We start from the raw sequence: 21,412 nt of genomic DNA, 5'->3' as shown, positions 1-21,412 counted from the left end.
GATAACTGCTGTACCTTTATTGCACACATGTCTTATTTCTTGTTTGATGCTGTCCCCAACCTCACTACTACTGTTTGGTGGTCTGTACACAACTCCCACTAGCGTTTTCTGCCCTTTGGAATTCCGCAGCTCCGCCCATACCGATTCCACATCATCCAGGCTAATGTCCCTCCTTACTATTACATTAATTTCCTCTTTAACCAGCAACGCCACCCTGCCTCCTTTTCCTTTCAGTCTATCCTTCCTAAATGTTGAATACCCTTGGATGATGAGTTCCCAGCCTTGGTCATTCTGGAGCCATATCTCCGTGATGCCAATTACATCATACCCATTAACTGCTATCAGCGCAGTTAATTCATCCACCTTATTCCGAATACTCCTCGCATTGAGGCACAGAGCCTTCAGGCTTGTCTTTGTAACACACTTTGCCCCTTTCGACTTTTGCTGTAATATGGCCCTTTTTGTTTTTTGCCTTGGGTTTCTCTGCCCTCCACTTTTACTATTCTCCTTTCTATCTTTTGCTTCTGACTCCATTTTATTTCCCTCTGTTTCCCTGCATGGTTCCCATTCCCCTGCCATATTAGTTTAACTCCTCCCCAACAGCACTAGCAAACACTCCCCCTGGGACATTGGTTCCGGTCCTGCCCAGGTGCAGACCGTTCGGTTTGTACTGGTCCCACCTCCCCCAGAACCGGTTCCAATGCCCCAGGAATTTGAATCCCTTCCTTCTGCACCACTGCTCAAGCCACGTATTCATCTGAGCTATCCTGCGATTCCTACTCTGACTAGCACGTGGCACTAGTAGCAATCCTGAGATTACTACTTTTGAGGTCCTACTTTTTAATTGAACTCGTAGCTCCCTAAATTCGTCTCGTAGGACCTCATCCCGTTTTTTACCTATATCGTTGGTACCTATATGCACCACGACAACTGGCTGTTCACCCTCCCTTTTCAGAATGTCCTGCACCCGCTCCGAGACATCCTTGACCCTTGCACCAGAGAGGCAGCATACCATCCTGGAGTCTCTGTTGGTGCCGCAGAAACGCCCATCTATTCCCCTTACAATTGAATCCCCTATCACTATCGCTCTCCCACTCTTTTTTTTCGATCCTCCTGTGCAGCAGAGCCAGCCATGGTGCCATGAACTTGGCTGCTGCTGCTCCCCCTGATGAGTCATCCCCCTCAACAGTACTCAAAGCAGTGTATCTGTTTTGCAGGGGGATGACCGCAGGGGATCCTTGCACTGCTCTTCCTGTTGGTCTTCCATTCCCTATCTGGCTGTGGACCTTTTTCCTGCGGTAAGACCAACTCACTAAACGTGCTATTCACATCATTCTCAGCATCGTGCATGCTCCAGAGTGAATCCACCCGCAGCTCCAGTTCCGCAATGCAGTCCGTCAGGATCTGCAGACGGATGCACTTCCCGCACACGTAGTCTTCAGGGACACTGGAAGCGTCCCTGTCTTCCCACGTAGTACAGGAGGAGCAAAACACGTGTCTGAGCTCTCCTACCATGACTTAACCCTTTGATTAACTTAATTTGGCAACAACAATGTGAAAATGTTACTTACTGATAAAGAAAAGAAAAAGAAAAACTACTGACCAATCACCAGCCAATCACTTACCCCCTTGGCTGTGATGTCACCTTTCGATTTCTTTCTACTTGTTTTTTGCCTCCCTGCTGCAGCTGCACCGGCTGGCCTCTCCGATGCTGGGCCTTAAGTAGGCCACCTCGATCTCCCCGCTCCGACTCCCGAGCCTCTCCGATGCTGGGCCTTAAGTAGGCCACCTCGATCTCCCCGCTCCGACTCCCGAGCCTCTCCGATGCTGGGCCTTAAGTAGGCCACCTCGATCTCCCCGCTCCGACTCCCGAGCCTCTCCGATGCTGGGCCTTAAGTCGGCCACCTCGATCTCCCCGCTCCAACTCCCGAGCCTCTCCGATGCTGGGCCTTAAGTAGGCCACCTCGATCTCCCCGATCCGACTCCCGAGCCTCTCCGATGCTGGGCCTTAAGTAGGCCACCTCGATCTCCCCGATCCGACTCCCGAGCCTCTCCGATGCTGGGCCTTAAGTAGGCCACCTCGATCTCCCCGATCCGACTCCCGAGCCTCTCCGATGCTGGGCCTTAAGTAGGCCACCTCGATCTCCCCGCTCTGACTCCCGAGCCTCTCCGATGCTGGGCCTTAAGTAGGCCACCTCGATCTCCCCGTTCCGACTCCCGAGCCTCTCCGATGCTGGGCCTTAAGTAGGCCGCCTCGATCTCCCCGCTCCGCCTCTCGCCGACTCCCGAGCCTCTCCGATGCTGGGTCTTAAGTAGGCCACCTCGATCTCCCCGCTCCGCCTCTCTCCGATGCTGGATCTTAAGTAGGCCGCCTCTATCTCCCCGCTCCGCCTCTCGCCGACTCCCGAGCCTCTCCGATGCTAGGTCTTAAGTAGGCCACCTCGATCTCCCCGCTCCGCCTCTCTCCGATGCTGGATCTTAAGTAGGCCGCCTCGATCTCCACACTCCGCCTCTCGCCGACTCCCGAGCCTCTCCGATGCTGGGTCTTAAGTAGGCCGCCTCGATCTCCCCGCTCCGCCTCTCGCCGACTCCCGAGCCTCTCCGATGCTGGGTCTTAAGTAGGCCGCCTCGATCTCCCCGCTCTGCCTCTCTCCGCCTATGCTTCAGCTCGCATTGTGTCCCTGCTTACAATGGCAGCCCGATCTTTTTGCCGCAGATTAAGGCTCCGCCCCCAAAACTAGAGGTCAGGTTAGGCCACGCCAAAATGAACAAATCCAACGGGGAAACTTAAGAATTTTTTTTTTGCCATACTTAGGCCCCAAAAAATCGTGCATAACTCTTCAAGTACGCCAATAAAATGCTTTGGGGAAAATTGAGCCCGTTGAGCTGCCAATTGCAAGGTAGTTTTGGGGTAGATTCTTTGAATAAGCACTCTCAATACAGAGATTCATGTGATAGGAGTACCTATCAAGAATTTGGGCATTAAGGTCAGCGCCAGAATTCCCGATATGCACTTTGGTCACACAAACTATGCACTCAGAGCCCTTATGTAGTTTCAAGACATGGTATTGTGTTCGGTAGTACTTATATTAGTGGTTTTGTTTAAAATCTATTGCTGAAATAACCCTTGCTATGAAATTCCTATGTGGATCCCAGTATTGATTTCAGAGGTACGAACATTCTGAATGGGGCACCAGGCAAAGGGTTTCCCATCTAGCTTGTTGCTCTATTGGGACTTATCTTTTCAGAGACTTATTACAGGCCTTTTTCCCTTTAATGTCTGTGCTTTAACAAATGCTTGTTGGAGATGTGGGGTTGTGGAGCGCACATCTTGTGAGCAGTTTCTTAACAGGCCAGTCCATTGACTTCAAAATTTGGGCTCTTCTTGTCCTCTATCACACCAGTATTTTTTCCATTGTGAAATGTTTGAATATAGAACTCCACAGAGGAATCCTATAAAATTATTTCAATGTCGTACCTGTGGTGCATAATTGCGATTTCCAGTACTTCTGCAATATAGTTCCCTGTTAATATCACAGAACTAAGTTAAATATGAATACAATTTAAATAGCAATCCAGAACCATTGCAGACTATGTCATAATTTGTTTTCTACACTCTATCATGTTAATGTATATGTTTTACTCACAGCAATTCTCCGAGGCTGCTCAATTATATGAAAAAGGACAGTACTATGACAAAGCAGCATCTGTTTACATCCGTTGTAAAAATTGGTAAGGAAATGTTTACTGATACATCAAAGTTCTTTTTAAAAGAAATACATTATGCATTACAAGCTTTGTCTAATACCATGTTTGCATCTGTCGTGGCTGACTCTAGGCTCACGTACAAACTTTCTGATTGATTCAGTGTTTCTTATTGTGAAAAAGAATTAAGCATTTTGGAGAAAAAAATCAGTACCCTTTTCTGATTTTCTTTTTCACTACAAAAACACTAAACTAATCAGAAAGTGAAGATTTTTTTTTAAATTAGTGTCTTCATGTTTCTACTGTGTAAAACGAATTAATCAGATGGTTGGAATAACATTCAACTCCTTTTCCACCATTATGACAGCTCCCTCTACACTGTAATCTAGCAAACATAGGAAAATAAAAGTTAAGTCCTAACAGCTTCATAGGTGATGTACCTGCACTTTTCCTTGTAACCTGTTCAACTTCCTGAACCCATTGTCACCAACACTGCTTCACCTGTAACCGGCTCCGGCCCAGCTCCCTAACCTTGGTTCTCTAACTTTGCCTGCTAGTTGCCACTTGCTTTGTCCCAGACACTCGCTCCTGGGTCTCTGTGTCTTGTCTTGAACAATGCCACAGGAGATGGGGTGGTACATATTGGAGATCTGGTTATACAAATCCACAATGTCGAACGTCCACCTGCCATGAACTCCATCCCAATTTTAATAATGGAATGGGCACCTTCACCTGTAAAGGCACAACAGTGGCGTACACACCCTTGGGGGGCCATCACAATGGCCGGGAGAGGGTCGTGGGTGTTAATTTGTTAATTTGCCAATGTGCAAAACCCAACCCCAACACACCCCGAATGTGCCTATTTTTGTTTTAACCAAGGCGGATTGGGGGCATCCGAGTAACCGCTCTGGAAAGGTGGGTCAGTGATTATTATATGTAAATAAGGCTCTGTTCCTCTGATTTTGGCAGCCATTTAAATTTACTGCTGGCTGGCCGGATTTCCTAGGGCTCAGGAAATCCGGCAGCTAAAAGGAGACAGGAGCAGCTGGATCCAGCAAGTGTTTTTTTTTTTAAAGAGGGCATGAGGGGAGATAGGAGAAACTGAAGAAAGATGCGAGGGCATTTAGAGGAAGTTTGGCGAGGGAAGCAGCAGAGGCAACTGAAAAGATAGTCTCAATCTTAGTCACAAAGAACTCTGTGAGTATCTCATCCTTGTTGGAGGTGAGGGTGAAGGAGGCAGGGGAGAGGAGTTTAAGAAAACGCTTTGTAGTCGGCAAAGAGGACAAAAGAATTAGGAGCAGGAGTAGCTCATTCGACCCCTCGAGCCTGCTTCACCATTCAATGAGATCATGGCTGATCTTCTACCTCAACTCTACTTTCCTGCACAATTCCCATATCCCTTGATTCCCTTAATATCCAAAAATCTATCAATCTCTGCTTGAATATACTCAAAGACGGAGCCTCCACAGCCTTCTGCGGGAGAGAATTCCAAAGATTCACCACCCTCTGAGTGAAGAGGTTTCTCCTCATCTCAGTCCCAAATGGCTGGCCCCTTATTCTGAAACTATGACCCCTGGTTCGAGACTCCTTAACTAGAGGAAACATCTCTCCCCCCCCCCCCCCCCCTGCATCTACACTGTCAAGCCCTGTAAGAATTTTGTATGTTTCAATGAGATCACCTCTCATTCTTCTAAACTCTAGAGAATATTGGCCTAGTCGGCTCAATCTCTCCTCATAGGACAATCCCCCCATCCCAGGAATCTGGTGAACCTTCATTGCACTCCCTCAATGGCAAGTATATCCTTCCTTAGGTAAGGAAACCAAAACTGTACACAATACTCCAGGTGCGTCTCACCCTATATAATTGCAGTAAGACGTCTTTACTCTTAAATCAAATCCTCTTGTAATAAAGGCCAGCATACCATTGCTTGCTGTACCTGCATGTTAACTTTCAGTGATTCGTGTACAAGGACACCCAGGTCTCTTTCAACACCAACATTTCCCAATCTCTCACCATTTAAAAAATACTTTGCTTTGCTATTTTACCTACCAAAGTAGTTAACTTCACATTTCTACACATTATATTCTATTTGCCATGTTCTTACCCACACACTTAGCCTTGCTATATCCCCTTGAAGTCTCTTTGTATCCTCCTCACATCTTACATTCCCACCTTGCCTTGTATCATCAGCCAACGTGGATATATTACATTTGGTTCCCTCATCTATGTCATTGATATAGATTGTGAATAGCTGGGGCCCAAGACACATTCTTGCGGTACCCAACTAGTTACAGCCTGCCAACCCGAAAATGACACATTTATTCCTGCTCTCAGTTTTCTGTCCGTTAACCAATCCTCAATTCATGCTAGTATATCCCCCCCAATCCCATGAGCCCTAATTTTGTTCAATAACCTCTTGTGTGGCATCTTATTGAATGCTTTCTGAAAATCCAAATACGCTACATCCACTGGTTCCACCTTATCTATTCTACTAATTACAACCTCAAAAAACTCTTAACAGATTTGTCACGCATGATTTCCCTTTCATAAATCCATGTTGACTGCCCAATCCTATTATTATTTTCCAAGTGCTCTGTTACCACGTTCTTAATAATAGATTCTAGCATTTTCCCTACTGCTGATGTCAGGCTAACTGGTCTGTAGTTCCCATTTTCTCTCTTGCTCCTTTCTTAAATAGCAGGGTTACATTAGCTACCTTCCAATCTGCGGGTACCGTTCTAGAATCTATGGAATTTTGGAAAATGACAACCAAGGGGAAGAGGACAATGTAAGAGTGACAGGTAATGAGTGTGAGACTGTGGGTGAATGGGGAAATGATAGATGGTGACGAGGACACTTCCCACATGATGGCAGATTGTGCAGCATGCATCATACCACGACAAATCTCGAGAGCCGCTCAGCCGAGTATTGCAGGGCTCTTTCAGAGCAATCCAGGCAGTGGAATCGTTATTTCAGGACGCCAATGGTCTGCTCTATCAGATTTCTTGTAGCATCATTGCTCTCATCGTATGACTGATGCGCATATGTGCGTGGGTTGTACACTGGAGTCATGAGCCATGTCCTCAGCAGATAACTCTTGTCGCCGAGTAGCCACCCTTTGGTTTGCCATGGTGGTTGAACAACAGCTGGCACAGAGGACTGCTGCAGAATGAATGCATCATAATTGCTACCAGGATATCAGGCATTGACCTACATGATGCGCTGTCTGTGGTCACACATCAGCTGCACATTGAGGGAGTGGAATCCCTTTCGTTTCCGTTACATGGCAGAGTTGGCAAGCGGCGCACGCAAAGCGATGTCCTTGCAGTCAATGGCACCATGGGGAAGCCTGTACATAAGAAGTAGGAGCAGACCATTTGGCCCCTCGAGCCTGTTCTGCCATTTAATAAGATCATGGCTGATCTGATCATGGACTCAGCTCCACTTCCCTGCCTGCTCCCCATAACCCTTGACTCCTTTATCGTTCAAAAATTTGTCTATCTCCACATTAAATGTATTCAATGACCCAGCCTCCACAGTTCTCTGGGCAGAGAATTCCATAGATTTGCAACCCTTTGAGAGAAGAAATTCCTCCTCATCTCTGTTCTAAATGGGCGACCCCTTATTCTTAAATTATGCCCCCAGTTCTAGATTCCCCTACAAGTGGAAATATCCTTTCTGTACCTACCTTGTCGAGCCCCCTCAGTATCTTATATGTTTCAATAAAATCACTTCACATTCTTAAAGACTCCAATGAGTGTGGGCCCAACCTGCTCAACCTTTCTTCATAAGTCAACCCCTTCATCTCAGGAATCAACCTAGTGAACTTCTCTGAACGGCCCCCAATGCAAATATATCACTCCTAAAATAAGGAGATCAAAACTATACATAGTACTATAGGTGTGGCCTCACCAATACCCTGTACAGTTGTAGCAGGACTTCCCTGCTTTTATACTCCATCCCCCTTCCAATAAAGGCAATGTTTCATGCACAACAGCCCACAGGTCCCTCTGTATTGCAGCATTTTGCAGTCTCTCCATTTAAATAATAATTTGCTTTTTTATTTTTCCTGGATAAGCTCACACTTTCCCACATTATATTCCATCTGCCAAATGTTTGCCCATTCACCTAGCCTGTCTATATCCCTTTGCAGATTATTTGTGCCGTCCTCACAACTTGCTTTCCTACTCACCTTTGTATTGTTGTGGAAAAATATTTCCGAGACTGTATAATATATAAAGAGAGGTTTATTAAATCGGAGACAAAGCTTTGGGAGAAGTGTTAAAGACCCCTGTCTTTGAACCATCTTCTCAAATTGGTATCTGCAGTGAAGTTCTTTTATCTTACAAATTACGTCACTTTACAACACATGCTTTAGCACTACAAAGCTTTGACTATCGAAGGCTAAGCTTTTGATATAACCCATCCTGCATTGTGACAGGGCAGTATAAACAAGTGCAGGCTTTTGACACCGGTATAAACAAACATACCCAGCACTTAACTTTCCAGTGTTCATTATCTCACTTTCATATCTCCATTAACTCAAGGCCAGCCTACCTTAAAGTCTAATTGTTTAAAGCATAATGCATCAGTATTGTCCCTTACAAAATTCATTTAAAGGGGAAAGTAAAACAAATGTTTGGTCCCGTATACAATCAAGTATATGTCCAAAAATCCGCTCCAACAATATTCCCCCTTTTGGTCCTGGAGGATGTTTACGAAATCCAGATGACCACAATGATAGTAGCATATATTCGTCCTTTTGGGTATGTTACTTCCCTGATATTCCGTATGTCCACCTTGCCTGTAGCTCTAGGCTACCCTTCAAAGATAGTGGTCGGTGTCATTGTCGTCTGTTTCTTCATCCTTGGTGTCTTCAGGTATTTCCATCAGATGTGCTTCTTCTTCGGCGATTACATTGGCTACTGGCATCAGTCGAGCCATCATAACTTTACAGCAGATATTAAAACACCCGATAATCAGACAGCAAGTAATTATTATTACAACTAGAATGATTACTCCGTGCATAAGATAGGACCCCCAGGATCCCCCTAACAGCCAGTCAAACCAGCCAGATCCTCCTGCTGTCGTGGATAACTTCTTTACCTCCCTTCTTATGTGATCAGCGAGGTTGGTTATGTTTTCTGAATTATCGGGAATGTAAGTGCAACATTCAGCTCCAATTAAGGCACATTGTGCGTATGGCTACCATTTCAGCCGTTATGCCCTCTATTGCTTCAGCAGTGTCGTTAACTATCTGTTCCAGTACCCTCTCTAGGTTACGTAATTCATCCATGGTGCGTCCTATCCCGAATGGGAGCATCATGACCCCAAATAGCCTCTCTACCGGGGCAAGATCTCGTCTTAGTCGACCTGGTGTCTGTACTTCTGCTAAAGTACATACCCGTCTGACAAAAGGGACCACATATCCCAAATAACAGGACCCCCTCCAGTTCTGAGGCAACCAGGGGTAGGCCTTATGCCCGCACACAAAATAAGTGCCATTGTATGCTGTTAGATTCAATCCCAATCTCTCTCTCTCAGCCCCCGTCGCCACCTAATCTTAGGGTCCCAGTCCTGGCTACTTGTCTAATTCTTCAAACCCTCTATTTCAAAGAACCCCTGGTTTGTTGTTTCGCTGGCTATTATGTTCCACCTGGTGAGGTTAAAGTATTGCGTACAATTGCTATATCCTGCTACAAAACCTGTTTCCTCACCAGTCAGGTCTCTAGTGAAACAAATGTCAGCGGTGGGCCTTCCAACTCCTGAGGTGTTGGTCAAAACCAGGAACGGGGGTCGTACCGACCTATTGCATTCCGGCTGGTACCATCCGTCAAATGCATCCAAAAGGTAACCCCCCGATCTCCACGTTTCTTTATTCCCACTCTGGTTCCAAGTATCATTTACTTCCCCTGTACCGTTTTGTCGCATTACCCACTCTGCTACTTCCGAAATATTAAGGGAGATTGACCTCAAAGGGATGCCTCCTTTGCTATGTATGGGGATGTGCGAACATACCCAGCAACTGGAAAAGTTCTCATTTTGCGCATAAACATAAGACATGTCCAAAAAGGTATTCACATGTAACTCTCGTTTCGGTCTAGCTAGCAGGCCGGACCTAACACGAACTATGATAATCGCACCGATCGCAATATATAGTTTCATCTTATTACTCTATAATTAACAAATAGTCAAAGGCAAAATGGCCAAATGGCTTGCTTGAAGAATCTCTCGCTGTCAATCTGTAAATAGACAAACAACAACAACTAATACGTGTGCTAAACGGCTGGTTCAAAAACCTTAAGCTGGGTCCGATGCTTCCATTGTCCGTTCCCTTTAACATCGATGCAGGCACAAGTGTCCCTGCTGATTATAACCTCATACGGTCCTATCCATTTTTGAGGCAAACCCCGGTTTTCCCTGGAGGACCCTTACCATAACGCGACTTCCCGCCAACGGGACTTCAGGGAGCTTTGTAAGCTCTGCTTCCGCGTCTCTTTCTTCCTGATTGTCCCTAACTAATTTATGCATTCCTTTTAATTGAGTACTTAGTTCCAAAACATACCGTTTTATTTTGTCTTTTAATGGGCCTACATCGGCCCCCCCCGTTATGATGTTCTCTGGTAATTGCATCGCCCTTCCTGTCATTAGTTCATAAGGAGTTAATCCGGTTGTCCGGTTTGTCGTGGCTCTTAACTTCATCAATATAATGGGTAATACTTCTGTCCATGTTTTACCTGACGTTTGCATGGCCTTTGCCAGGGCGTTCTTAAGGGTACGGTTCATGCGCTCTACCATTCCAGAACTCTGCTGGTGGTAGGGGATGTGGAAATTTTGTTTTATGCCCATCAGCTGGCATATTGTTATTGCAATTTTTTTTTTTCCGGTGAAGTGGATGCCTTGGTCGGAATCTATTTGAAGAGGCACTCCCCATCAGGGAATCACCTGCTCGATCAATATCCTTGCCACTGTTGAGGCAGTGCAATCACGTGTGGGGAAAGCTTCCACCCACCGGGTAAATTGATCTATAATCACTAGGCAATATCTTTTTCCATGGGATGAGGGCAAAGGACCTGTGAAATCAATTTGTACGTGTTCCCATGCCCCCCATGGACGGGGCTGGTGTCCCATTTTAATTTTAATGGGCCTGCCTGGATTATATTGTGCGCATGTAACGCATCGATGGCAATATTTGGCAATATCTCCCCCCATCTCTTTCCACCACCAATCTCTCCCAAGACTCCCGGTCATGGCCTCTCATTCTGAATGAGACAGGCCATGATGCAACTCCAATAAGATATTCTGTATGCATTCAGGCACCATTACCTTTTCATTTCGTCTCCAAACGTTATCCTTCCCTTGCGTTGCGCCCTGCTTTGTCCACATACCTATTTCTTCCTCAGAAGTGTCCTGGTGTAGTTTCTCAATACTTATCTGTTCGTCTCGGGCCCCAGCGGCACTGACTTAATTTTAATCATTTAAAATCATTATCAATGGAGAGTGTTTTTTTACCTCTTCAAATTCTTTTTTTTCAATTAAACCAATATCTTTTTCACAGCTGATATCAACTGGTATTTAGTAAGTTATGTCTTTATCCATCGCAAACACCCCTTCTCCCCCATGCTGTCATATAATCGTGTACTACCCCGAATGCATATCTACTGTCCATATAGATATTAACAATCTTATTTTCCGATAATTCCAGTGCCCGGGTAAGGGCTACCAGTTCTGCCACTTGAGCTGACGACCCCCCATTAATTCGCCCTGATTCAACCATCTCTAGATCCTGGTTAACTACGGCCCATCCGGTACGAGGTAGTCCTTCTACGTATTTTCGTGAACCGTCCACAAACAAGGTTTGTTCTGCGGTTTGAAGGGGGGCGTCTTTTATTCTATCCTCTTCCATATCCTCACATACTTCTTCGCAAAAGTGGGGTTCCCCTTCACCCATCATACCTTCTGCGGGGTTGTTTCCTACATCCCTAATTATGGTTACCACTTTGTTGGGTGTTAAGAGGACTGCTTCCCACTTTGCCCGTCTCATATTAGATACGGTTCTCAGTTTCCCTGTGTTTAACATTTCTACCAATCTGTGTTTAGTGTGGAGAATTATGTTTCCAGTCATCACCACAGGCTCGCTTAATTTTTACGAAACGAAAAGGTAATGGCGCCTGAATGCATACAGAATATCTTATTGGAGTTGCATCATGGCCTGTCTCATTCAGGATGAGAGGCCATGACCGGGAGTCTTGGGAGAGATTGGTGGTGGAAAGGGATGGGGAGAGATATTGCCAAATATTTTCATCGATGCGTTACGTGCGCACAATATAATCCAGGCAGGCCCATTAAAATTTTACCGGTGGTAGAGTAATAGGCTATAGGTCTCCTTTTATCAGGGATAAAGTTCCGGCTGTAATTAAAGAGGCCCAGTACCTTCCTCACCCCCCTTACCGTTACTGGTCTAGGCATGTCCTTGACAGCCTTTTTCCTATCCGAGGGCATTTCTTTCAGCCCCTTGAGAGGCAGTACCCTAGGTACAGGACCTGGGATTTCCCTACCTGGGCCTTTTTGAGGAGTTAGTGGTGCTAACTGTTTCTTTTAAGATACCCTTTTCCACTAGCCCTTTTACTATTTCTACAACCGCTGTTCTAGCTTCAGGTCTTATAGGGTATTATGGTAAGTCCCCCTTTTCTGCCCTCCTCCTGTTCCCGTGGCAGAGACCTTTTCCTGCTGTATCTTTTTCTTTTCCAAACTGCTAAAGCTTACTGTTTTAGCCTTTTTCAAAAGTCCCTTTTACACCTTCACAGATAGCTCACCACTCGCCCAGGAGTTTGACCTGATCCCTGAAGTGTTTCTAAATTTAAAACTTTTTTTTTTACTGAGCTAGAAGCTTTCGTGTCAAGGTTTTATACAAAGGAAAATGGGAGCGTTTTAAAAGGCATTCTTTATCTCATTCCTAGACTAAATTTATGTCTTTCAACCCAATTGCATGTTTTCTTTCGACAAGTAAGTGAGCGTGTCAAATTCTTTTTTTTTAACTACCGGGACCATGTATTTTTATCTTTTACTCAACAAACCTATCCTTTTTGCATTTCCTAGCTCCGTAACTTATCATCCGAATATATCCACACCTTCGTTTCTAACTTAAAATGTAATACCATAAGGTTCACAGTTTCTTAAACTTCCCACATACAGGACAACACTACGAAGGGTTAGAAAACATTTCACTCTGTTTGGAAAGAGTGGGTGGAGCTAAAACAGGCAGGCAACTCCACACCTTCCCAAACAGGCTTTCATTCATTCCACAGTCAAAATTACTCGAGTACTCTCTTCATTCAAAATAGACACTCACAAAAGTCTCTCTTCATTCAACAAAGCTTATGTCTGGGTCCATATGTCACTTAAGATAGTCACTATCAGCTTTTTTATGGCATTACGTAATTACGCAAGTTACAATTAATGATAGGAATTAATTAATGACCCGGGCAGCCCGCGTTTTACATTCCCTTCCTTACTTTCCATGTTCGCCAGTCTCGGACGTTTCCCTTTGTTTCTGCAATACTCACGGCCACGACTACTCTGTGGAGACCCTTTGTCTTCGCAACAAAGCTAGCGTGTTTCCTTACTACCGGAGTTTTCGGCTCTAGGTTGGATCGATCAGTTCCCTTCCGCACCGACCTTATTTACTAAAGGGAAAAATCAAACTGGTTAGTCAGCCTCTTCCCGCTATCTGTTTACTCGTATCTTATACACTATCCCGTCGTGCCCGTACACCTCTCTTTTCAGTCTCTTACACCAGATTCCAGATACTGTCTTAAGTGATCACGTCTGATCAGACAGTATCCTGCCGACTACGCCATTTTGTTGTGCAAAAATATTTCCGAGACTGTATAATATATAAAGAGAGGTTTATTAAATCGGAGACAAAGCTTTGGGAGAAGTGTTAAAGACCCCTGTCTTTGAACCATCTTCTCAAATTGGTATCTGCAGTGAAGTTCTTTTATCTTACAAATTACGTCACTTTACAACACATGCTTTAGCACTACAAAGCTTTGACTATCGAAGGCTAAGCTTTTGATATAACCCATCCTGCATTGTGACAGGGCAGTATAAACAAGTGCAGGCTTTTGACACCGTATAAACAAATATACTCAGCACTTAACTTTCCAGTGTTCATTATCTCACTTTCATATCTCCATTAACTCAAGGCCAGCCTACCTTAAAGTCTAACTGTTTAAAGCATAATGCATCAGTATTGTCCCTTACAAAATTCATTTAAAGGGGAAAATAAAACAAATGTTTGGTCCCGTATACAATCAAGTATATGTCCAAAAATCCGCTCCAACAGTATCATCAGCAAACTTGGGTACATTACACTCGGTTCCTTCATCCAAGTCATTAATATAGATTGTAAATAGTTGAGACCCCAGCACCGATCCCTGTGGCATCCCATTAGTTACCGTTTGCCAACTGGAAAATGACCCATTTATCCCGACTCTAAGCTTTCTGTTAATTACCCAATCCTCTTTCCATGTTAATATATTACTCCCAACCCCATGAGCTCTTATCTTATGCAGTAACCTTTTATGTGGCACCTTACACCACATCCACTGGTTCCCCCTTATCCACTTTGCTCATTACATCCTCAAAGAGCCCCAGCAAATTTGTCAAATATGATTTCCCTTTCATAAAACCATGCTGACTCTGCTTGACTGCATTATGATTTTCCAAATGTCCTGCTACTGTTTCCTTAATAATGGACTCCAGCATTTTCCCAACGTCAGATGATAGGCTAACTGGTCTATAGTTTCCTACTTTCTACCTCCTTTTTTAAATGGGGTGTTGCATCTGCGGTTTTCCAATCCTCTGGGATCTCTCCAGACACAAGGGAATTTTGGTAGATTACAACCAATGCATCCACTATCTCTGCAGCCACTTCTTTTAAGACCTTAGGATGCAGGCCATCAGATCCAGGGGAGTTGCCCACTTTTAGTCCCATTATTTTACCGAGTACTTTTTCTTTAGTAATAGTGATTGTTTTAAGTTACCTAGCCCCTTATCTATTATTGAGATGTTTTTAGTGTCTTCTACCATGAAAAATGATACAAAATATCAAAGTCTCTGCTATTTCTTTGTTCTCCATTATTAATTCCCCAGTCTCATCCTCCAAGGGACCAATGTTTACTTTAGCTACCCTCTTCCTTTTTATATACCTGCAGAAGCTCTTATATCTGTTTTTATATTTCTTGCTAGTTTACTCTCATAATACATCTTCTCTTTATTTTTTTTAATTGTCCTTTGTTGGTTTCTAAAAATTTCCCAATCCTCTAGCCTACCACTAATCTTAACAACATTGTATGCCTTTGTTTTCAATTTGATATCCTTTACTTCCTTAGTTAGCCATGGATGGTCCTCCCTGCTCTAAAAGTATTTCCTTCTCACTGGAATATATAACTCTTGAGTTCACTCTGCCTGCTTCTCTCTGGCTAAAGGGAATGAAATGAAGTTATCTTGCTTTGCATATAGAGCCTCAGTGATCTCCTATATGCAGCAGTTTACTGCAAACTGAGAGATGTTTATATCTCCAGCAGCAGCTTTGAAAAAGCCAGTACATAAATGTTCAGAGCCACAGTCACCTTGACAGCCACAGGCAATGTGGTGCTTGCCCTGCTCTGAGGTTGGAGCTGTGGCTGCAGCAGGTGGCAGATTTCAGTGATGATCTTTTTTGTGAAGCGCAAACGTCTCAAACATTGGTCGTGGCTCAAGTTCAGGTTGGAGAATTGCTCCCAAAACACCCTCTGTGGATATGGCCTCCTGCTGAGAGCCATTCTGCCCCTCCTCTTCCTCCCTCTTCTATCAACTTCTTATGCTTTGCGTGGCCTCTCTTGATTCTCCCAGTCATGCTCAATGCAAAGCGGAAGGCCTACTAGTCCATCCATGTCTGGGAGCAACTGGCCTGTGCAGAAACTTTTAAGTCAGCAAAAAGTACTTCACCTGCAACACCACTCCCTATACACTATTGAAACTTTAACCAACTATAGAAAGCACCAAAAACTTGTAGAATTACAATAAAAGCCAGAAGAAATAAACCAGCAACTAACCTGTAAGTAGTTGATTATTCCTTTAAATAATACTGGTATGGGGTCCTTCATATTGCTTAATGTCATGTTCAGCAGTGTGAGGTTAACAAAGGGCATAGGTTGGAGAATAGAGCTTCAAAATGACAGCCTTGACATCAAATTATTGACGTGATAATGTGTCTGTTCTGCATGCTGCCAGCAGATGTTAGGTGCATGCGCGCTAACCCCTTTACCAATATGGCGTCCTGCGCACTTCACGTCAGAAGTGTGCGCTGCAGACGCCATTTTAGAACCTTAAGGGGCTTTGTAGCACCCGAAAAACAGGAGCTACTGAGCCGAATTTTGCCCCCTATATTTCTTAATGGCACACATTGATTACAAGCTAATTATTTAATTTGTGCAATAATTACACATAGTGACATTAAAGTTGGGTTCCTCCACTCAGTTCCCAATTTCAGCTATGCTTCAAATGAGAAAGTATAGAGCAACGGGTGGGGACCTCCTAGCGGGGAGAAAGGGGAGTCCCAAGGCTGCTGTTGTGCAGCTCCTGGTGCCTAGCTAAAGTGCAACAATGGTGGAAGCCTGGGAGTAGATCACCCAACATATTAGAGGTGTGCAGCTTGATTAATCCTGTATGGGGAGAACAAGAGGAAAAAAAAGAGATTTTGTTTACTTAAAGGATTAGTGAGCCTGACAATAATCACAATTTGTTCTCAAATGATATGGTCCCAGTGACAAGAAGGACATTTCTGTCTTTACTTCTTAGTGTTTTAAAATAGCTAATTACAATAGAAAGTCTCCTATAGTACAGATACTTATCAAATTTCGTAAAAACCATATTGTAAAGAAAGTGTATAAAATCCCTTAAGGATGGATTCTAATTTCATTGTTTTTTATAATTCTTCTAAACAGTATGCAAGTTTTAGCACCTTGCTGTATCGCTTTGCTTCTATGCGTCAGTTAACTTATAAATAATTCTAACAAGTTTTAGTCTGTACACATTGGTCTACCAACATAATATTTTGCTCTGTCTGGAAAGGGTAGGAGAATCTGGTGCACATCAAACATAATAAGGCAGGATTGGGGCAATGTTCCCTGTAATTTTTTTCGTACGCGGTCATTTTAACTGGTTGCACAGCCCATTCAAATTTTCACACATGCGCGGTTATTTCCTTTGAAAAGCCGGCAAGTAGCCTGCGCGGGACCTCTTGGGGTTAATTGTTAAACCTGGGCATGCTACCCCATACACTGAACATATCAGGCCACAGGTTTCAGTTCATTCGAGACTCAAGTTTGTTTATGGAAACTGCCTTTGGGCTACAAACATGAGTTAAAGCTAAAGACATTATATCTGAATGCGTGAATCATTCGCAACAAAATCACTGAATTAATAGCACAGATAGAAATAAATGGGATTGATCTAATAGCCAGTATGGCGACGTGGTTGTAGAATGACCAAGGTTAGGAAAAGGAGGGGGGCGGGAATGGGAAGCCCTGATAAAGGATGGGATTAAAACAGTAGAAAGGATCTTAGCTTGGAAAATCAAGATATAGAATCAGTTTGGGTAGAGCTAAGAAAACACTGATGGGAGTAGTTTATAGCCCCCCCTAACAGTAGTTGTAGTGTCGGGCAGAGTATAAATCAGGAAATTAAAGGGGTCTGTACAAGGGTAATACAGTAATCATGGGGGACTTTCATTTTCATATAGACTGGGCAGACCAAATTTGCGGTAATTGTGAGGAGGAAGAGTTCACGGAATGTATTCAAGATAGTTTTCTAGATCAGTATGTCAGAGCCAAATTGAGAACAGGCTATTTTAGATCAAATATTGTGCAGTGAGAAAGGGTTAATTAATAACATTGTCTTAAAGGAGCCTCTGGGAAGACTGATCATAATATGATAGAATTTTATATTGAGTTTGATAAGCAATGGCAAACACTTAAATAATGAATTCATAATTCATAATGAATACACAGACCCCTAAGGATTAAAAACCCCATGGCAAAAGTGGTCCAACCGTGGCTAATAAGAGAAGTTAAAAATACAGGCAACTCTCGATTATCCGGGTCCCTCGGGAATTGGGCTATGCCGGGTAAACGATTTCTCTGTTGGAGCGATTGGCATTATAAAGTTAAAACCCGATGCCTTCCCCTGCCGAAAGGACTCCGAACGCACCGGCCCAATGCCTTCCCCGGCCGAAAGGACTCCGAACGCACCGGCCCGGTGCCTTCTCAGGCCGAAATTTTAAATCCTGTTACAATGGTTTCCCGTTGGATCCGTGTGCGGATAATCAAGAGTTGCCTGTAGTAATAAATTAAAGTGTTGCCAAAAAGAGTGATAAGCTTGAGGATTGGGAGGATTTTAAAATTCAGCAAAGGATGACCAAGACATTGATAAAGAGAAAAGAAGAATGTGAGAGTAAACTAGCAAGAGACATAAAAACAGATTGTAAAAGCTTCTATAGGTATGTAAAAAGGAAAAGATTAGTGAAAGTAAATGTGAGTCCTTTAGAGGCAGAGACAGGAGAAATTATAATTGGGAGTAAGGAAATGGCAGATATGTAAATATTATGTAGCTGTCTTCATGGTAGTAGACACAAAAAACATTCCGGAAATAGTGGGGAACCAAGGGTCCAGTGAAAATGAGGAACTTAAAGAAATGAGTATTAGTAAAGAAATAGCACTGGAGAAATTAATGGGACTAAAAGTCGACAAATCTCCTGGACCTGATGGCCTACATCCTAGGGTTTTAAAAGAGGTGGCTACAGAGATAGTGGATGCATTAGTTTTGTTCCTCCATAATTCTCTAGATTCAAGAACGGTTCCTGTGGATTGGAAGGTTTAAATGTAACCTCCCCCCGCCCCCCCCCCCCCATTCAAGAAAGGAGGGAGAGAAAAAACAAACAGATGCTAGAATGTATTATTTGCGCGTGGTAATAGGGCACTTAGAAAAGCTTAATATGATTGGGCAGAGTCAACATGGATTTATGAAAGGGAAATCGTGTTTGACAAATTTGTTAGAATTTTTTGAGGTTGTAACTAACAGAGTAGATAAGGGGGAACCAGTGGATGCGGTGTGTTTGGATTTTCAAAGAGCATGTGATAAGAGGTTATTACATAAAATGAGGGCTTGTGGGATTGGGGGTAATATATTAGCATGAATTGAGGATTGATTAACGGACAGAAAACAGAGTAGGAATAACCGGGTCATTTTCAGATCGGTAGGCTGTAACTAGTGGGGTACCGCAAGGATCAATACTTGGGTTTCAGTTATTTACAATTTATATTGATGACTTAGATGAAGGGATTGAGTATAATGTGTCCAACAGAAAATGCTCGAATTACTCAGCCGGTCAGGCAGCATTTGTGGAGAGAGAAACAGTTAATGTTTCAGGTCAATGACCTTTCGTCAGAACTGAAAAAAGTTAGAGATATAACAGGTTTTAAGCATGTACAGATGTAGGATGTTTGTTTTTTCACTCTACTCTGATTCTTAGACCTCGGAACCTATAGTGGGAAAAGGACAACACGTCATACAAAATGTTAGGCTTAACCCAATGTTCGTTTTATTACGCAACAAAAACCGACTAAAAACTACAGGACTAGACTGCCGAGAGAAATTGACTTAAGACATACAATCACCATTCCTGGCTGTAGCTATTGTAGGTTCGTGGTTCTTCTGGCAGTTAACTGCAGCTTCTTGCTGTTTCTTTTTCTTCCATGCCTGCATGCTGTTTCTTTTTGTGTATTTCCTCCTGCTTCTGCTTTCTTCCTGTGTTCTCTGCTCTTCTTGCATGTCTGTGTCCATATATTTATATCCAGGTTTTGAATACGTTTCCCACTGTGACAAAATTGGATTATTGATCCGTTTAACTGTTTGGTGATGAGGTTGAATTGCTCCTGATTTGTGTGCGGAGCTGACGATACAAAAGATATTTCCATATGCTGAAATGCTGTTAGCCCAAAAATTTGCACCTTGTGGGGGGTTCTTTGTTGTTACAGACTCGATGTCTCCAAACGGCTGTTTCCCCACCCTGGTCAATCAAGTTCGGGGCTTCACGTAACATTCCATTGTTGTTATGCATAAAGTCAGTTTTTGGTTCCTGTTCACAGGGTGTTCTTAATTGTCCAGTTTAATTCCAAACCTTGTATCAATCAATTTTTTCGTTTATGGTCTGTTTTATTTCCTGAAGATTAGTAACCTTACACAGAGGCACGGAAAGTGGGGAGGGAGGAAAGAACAAAAGCGAAGTTCTATGATAGGGTGAAAGGCAGCAGAGATTTAAAAAAGCAAAAGGGATGATGGTGCAAAGCAAATCGAGATGATAATGGGACAAGTAAAAGAACAAAAGATGGGTCTAGACGTGGTGTAAATGGGAATAGCAGAATCATCAACAGCTGCCATTTGGAAAAAATGGGGGCAGAGGATATGATCATTTTTTCAAAGTATTTTGCTTTTGTAATGTATCCAAGTTTGCTCACGATACAAAGTTAGGTGGGAAAGTAAGCTGTGAGGAGGCCATAAAAATGCTGCAAAGGGATATAGATAGGTTAAATGAGTGAGCAAGAACATGGCAGATGGAATATAATGTGGAGAAGTGTGAAGTTATCCACTTTGGTAGGAAAAATAGAAAAGCAGAATATTTTTAAAGGGTGAGAGATTGGGAAATATTGGTATTCAGAGGGACCTGGGTGTCCTTGTACACGAATCACAGAAAGTTAACGTGCAGATTCAGCACGCAATTCGGAAAGCAATTGGTATGTTAGCCTTTATTACAATAACAGCAGCAACGACTTGTATTTATATAGAACCTTTAATGTAGTAAAATGTCTCAAGGCGCTTCACAGGAGCATTATAAAACAAAATTTGACACCAAACCACATAAGGAGCTATTAGGGCAGATGACCAAAAGCTTGGTCAAAGAGATAGGTTTTAAGTAGCGTCTTAAAGGAGGAAAGAGAGGTAGACAGGCGGAAAGGTTCAGGGAGGGAATTCCAAAGCTTAGGGCTTTGGCATCTAAAGGCACGACCACCAATGGTTGAGCGATTTAAATTAGGGAAGCTCAAGAGGCCAGAATTAGAGGAGCACAGTTATCTCAGAGGGGCTGCTTAACCAAGAGCCAATGTAGGTCTGCGAGCATAGGAGTGATGGGATGAGGGGGCTTGGTTCCAGTTAAGACACATGCAGCAGAGTTTTGGCCGACCTCAAGTTTACGGAGTGTAGAATGTGGTAGGCCACCCAGGAGTGCGTTGGAATAGTCAAGTCTACATGTAACAAGCGTGAATGAGGGATTCAGCATCAGAGCTGAGGCAGGAGCGGAGTCAGGCGATGTTGTGGAGGTGGAAATAGGCGGACTTTAGTTATGGCGTGGATATATGGTCGAAGTTCATTTCAGGTTCAAATATGAAACCAATGTTGTGAATGATCTGGTTTAGCCTCAGACAGATGCTAGGGAGAGGGATGGAGTCGGTGGCTGGGGAATGGAATATGTGGCTGACAATGGATTTGGTCTTCCCAATATTTCATTGGAGGAAATTTCTGCTCATCCAGTAATGGATGTCGGACAAGCAGTCTGATAATTTGGAGACAGTGGAGGGTCGAGAGAAGTGGTGGTGAGGTAGAGCT

At 43.6% G+C, this 21,412-nt stretch overlaps 1 protein-coding gene across 3 annotated transcripts in view; it reads left to right on the top strand.

The window, feature by feature from the left end:
• Positions 1-21,412, top strand: part of wdr19 (WD repeat domain 19) — a 207,555-nt gene that overhangs the window by 124,895 nt on the left and 61,248 nt on the right. For all 3 annotated transcript variants that reach the window (XM_070870424.1, XM_070870419.1, XM_070870426.1), the window contains one exon: positions 3,650-3,732. In XM_070870424.1, the coding sequence (XP_070726525.1) occupies positions 3,650-3,732 (83 nt within the window). The remainder of the gene's footprint in view (positions 1-3,649; positions 3,733-21,412) is intronic.

The sequence above is a fragment of the Pristiophorus japonicus genome, chromosome 2 (genome assembly GCF_044704955.1).
Source record: "Pristiophorus japonicus isolate sPriJap1 chromosome 2, sPriJap1.hap1, whole genome shotgun sequence".
NCBI lineage: Eukaryota > Metazoa > Chordata > Chondrichthyes > Pristiophoridae > Pristiophorus > Pristiophorus japonicus.
This window is presented reverse-complemented; position numbering and strand designations above follow the sequence as displayed.